This window comes from Siniperca chuatsi, linkage group LG17 (assembly GCF_020085105.1).
Source record: "Siniperca chuatsi isolate FFG_IHB_CAS linkage group LG17, ASM2008510v1, whole genome shotgun sequence".
In the NCBI taxonomy this organism is placed as follows: domain Eukaryota; kingdom Metazoa; phylum Chordata; class Actinopteri; order Centrarchiformes; family Sinipercidae; genus Siniperca; species Siniperca chuatsi.
In genome coordinates, this window is record NC_058058.1 from 13,494,504 (window position 1) to 13,498,095 (window position 3,592).

General features: G+C 40.5%; 1 protein-coding gene across 1 annotated transcript; it reads left to right on the forward strand.

The window, feature by feature from the left end:
- The first annotated feature begins 406 nt into the window (after positions 1 to 406).
- rpl30 (ribosomal protein L30) lies at positions 407 to 3,081 on the forward strand. The gene is made up of 5 exons (XM_044170691.1): positions 407 to 517; positions 633 to 681; positions 1,191 to 1,336; positions 1,905 to 2,035; positions 2,981 to 3,081. Exons 2-5 carry the CDS (start codon positions 661 to 663, stop codon positions 3,031 to 3,033), a joined length of 351 nt encoding a protein of 116 aa, XP_044026626.1. The 5' UTR covers positions 407 to 517; positions 633 to 660; the 3' UTR covers positions 3,034 to 3,081.
- Positions 3,082 to 3,592: the final 511 nt, after the last annotated feature.

Consider the following 3,592-nt stretch of genomic DNA (forward strand, 5'->3'; position numbering starts at 1 on the left):
TTCTAAGTATGTTTTGTGTTTAAAATGGTAAAATAGATAAATAGAAAAAAAGCTTTTTATTACAGAAATGTAATGAATACGATCATTTAGACGGGCCTTGATATGTTTTTGTTGCATATTTAGTGCAATTGATAGCCTATTATTCGCAGAATCGCTGTATGCGTGTGTCTGTGCATGTCTGTGTCTGTGGATTTGTTTTTGTTGTTGTTTTTATTGCATTTATTCTGTAAATGTTACATGTTGTGTGCATTTTAATGAGTTTACTTGAAATGTGTTACATAAACAAAATTGTCTTGCCTATCTATTTTGTGTTTTGTCTCTTTAATGCTCGCTGTAGACCTCAGATCGTTTGCTGTAATTTTATATTTTCATGTAGTCTGTTGATTTAAAGATCTCTAAAACCATCAGCAGTTAGTATTCTGCGCAGTACTCGTTTGCGCAGGCCCACCAAGAGATAGCAGCGCAGTGCACCATGGGACTTCCTTTCTCGCCGAGGCCATATTGGAGTTAACTCACAGTAAGATGAGCTCTGAGTTTTCTGATAAAAAAATCTCCGAAATGTGTTCATTTTAACATTTTGTTACTATCCAGACCTTAACGACAGTCTCGTTCTCCCCTCCTCTCGCCCGCAGGTTGGCCGGTACGGACTAAACCGCAAAAATGGTGGCCGCAAAGAAGACGGTGAGTGGCGTTGGCTCGGCCCGGAGTGCACGCGCTACTCCAGGGCCAGGCTGCTGCTTCACGTGGAGACGTGTTTCTGTCAGGGCCTGCTAGCTAGCACTGTAGCTCTGTTTAAACATATGCACTCAACAAGTATAGTTTTGCGTTGAATTATTGCGGTTGTATATATTTTAAATGTGTCGACTGTCCGTCGATTTATTGCCGTTCATCCATCTGTTTGTCGGATAATATTTGCAGCTGGAGTAACGTTAACACCGGCAGTGTGGCTAATGCTAGTTTGCTAACGTAAATCTGACAACAGAAAAATGTCAGTAACGTGACAACAATTCCTACCAATGTAGGTTAACAACATATGTGTTGACCTCCTTGTTTCCTTTTTGTTAAAAGGTATGTTATTATTCCCACTATGTTGTTTTGGGTTTTGCGTAAGCACAACGATAGACGAGTCGTGTAACGTTAGCTACGTAGCTTGTGTGCTGTCACCAACTTGAGTATGTCTGTTTGTTCAGAAAAAGTCCATGGAGTCCATCAACTCCCGTCTCCAGCTGGTGATGAAGAGTGGAAAATACGTCCTGGGCTACAAACAGTCCCAGAAGATGATCCGTCAGGGGAAAGCCAAGCTGGTCATCCTGGCCAACAACTGCCCTGCCCTCAGGTACATGAAGATAATGGATACATTCATACTTGTTCTATAAAAGAATAGTTACTTTTCATCTAAGTTGTTGTAAGCAAGTAGTTAAATCGGGGTTTTATGTACATGTTGTTTTAAAGCTGGTGTGTAACAACAACAACTTGTAGACAGATGAGCCGATATGGTTGACAGTGCTGTTAACAGGGCCATGAGGTAGCCACAGTAATAGGAGTGAAACATAGAGAATATGGCATCAATTACTCTTGCAGGTCATCAAAGTAAGATTCCAATAATATTAATGCTGTAAAGGTTTTGATATATGCTTGCAACTGCATATTCAGCTGACTGGCCTCATACTGTGGGTATTCTGAGAAAATAATCTATATATTTTTAACAACTTAAAACTGTATTTTTCAACAACCTTATATTAGCACTGCATTCACAGGGTGATCAGGTCATCAGGTGCTAATGCAAAATTATATTTAATGTTCAAACTGATCATGTCTTGTTTATTTGGATCCCTTGTCTAATTTACAGTAGTTGCATCTGCTGCTTTAACTCAACATTCTTCCTTTGTCTCTGACCTGTCCAGGAAATCTGAGATTGAGTACTATGCCATGCTGGCCAAGACTGGTGTCCACCACTACAGTGGAAACAACATTGAGCTCGGCACAGCCTGCGGAAAATACTACAGGGTGTGCACACTGGCGATTATCGACCCTGGTGAGTACCTACCTTTGTATTGGACACCAGCTACAGTATGGTGCAATTGATTCCCAAGCTTTTCCTCCACTGCCACAAACATTGAGCTTGTTCTTTGTCTCTTTAGCGCTAATTAAGATTTCAGGATGGCGTTTACGCATGCTAGAATATTTAAAGCTTGTGCCAGGCACTGTCTGGTAACAAAATTGATGCAGGGACATTAGCCTCAGGGGAAATGGTCCCAGTGAGGCTGTTTGACAGAACTGAACAACAGCATATAGGCCCCTCTAACACCGAACACAACACAACATTTCAATGATCCATGATAGTGTATGTATATCCATCCAATTAACCTGTTCATCTAGAAGTATATTAGTAATCTAGTACTAATACACTGGCATCCAACACATAAAATCTAGGCACAGAGTAGAAAGTAATGTGTTGGAAACATGAGATTTATTCTATGTGTTTGTTTGTTTTTAAATAACAAACAAAGAATATTGTTGTGGCTTCTAATGTGGTCCTGTTTCGTGCACTTTCTTTCTTTTTTGTTTGTCAAACTGCTGGGACTAGTAGCCAGATCTGTGATGTAATGTACCCTGAGATAACAACTTGCATCAGTATTACTACTGGAGAGCAGCAAAACTTTATGCCAATCTTCCAAATAAAGTCAATGCAACTCAACAAATGAGAGTTCAGAAATGTCCCTATTGACCTTAATTGTTAAAATATTTGAGATCTCTGCTTAGACTGAGGTTTGTTAAAACGCTTTGATAGTATATTTTTACCTCCTACCACTCGGTTTCCTCTGTGCAAATGTTTACACCTGTTGGACCTGCTCATCAAAGTGGTCCAATTCAGGACTAGTGCTTCGCTAGATGAAAGCCGTTAATGTCAACTTTGTATGTATGTCTTTGTGGCAATTTTTATTTTGGTCAACTGACTTTTTGTTATTTTCCTCTTCAGGCGATTCTGATATCATCAGGAGCATGCCAGATCAGCAGCAGCCACCTCAGTAGAGCTGTTCCCCCACCCCGTTGTTATAAATAAAATCGGTGTTAACAGTACATGCCGCTGTCCTTTCATTTCTGGTCAATATAACCTACCTGTCCAGACAAGGTGTCGATGCTGCAAGTGTCCACCAGAGAGCACCAGTGTCCTCTTTGGTTTTCTCAGATGAGGTTACCCCCCATTAACATGTTCAATGTCTGTAAGGGATTTCCTGGTGTCGCTGCAGAGCTGTTTACAATATGAGACTGTCAGCAGAAACATCATGGAAATAATCATGAAAACAGCTGATCTTTCTCCAGAGACTTGTCTAACGAAGCATGACAACAGGATTATCTGTTTCTGTGTAAATGACAATCCACCCAACTGCCTATAGCTAAAATTATGCAACTGCTGATCTTTGAGGATGGTTTTTTTTTTCTTTTTTTTTCTCACTTACATAAACCTTGGGGATGACCGTCTGCTGTATTAACTGCAGCCTGTTGACTGTAAGGACGCTCCCCTTTCAGAGGTATTAAAGGCTTTAAACGGTCTGTCATACATACCGTTGATGTCCTCTGACGTGCGTGT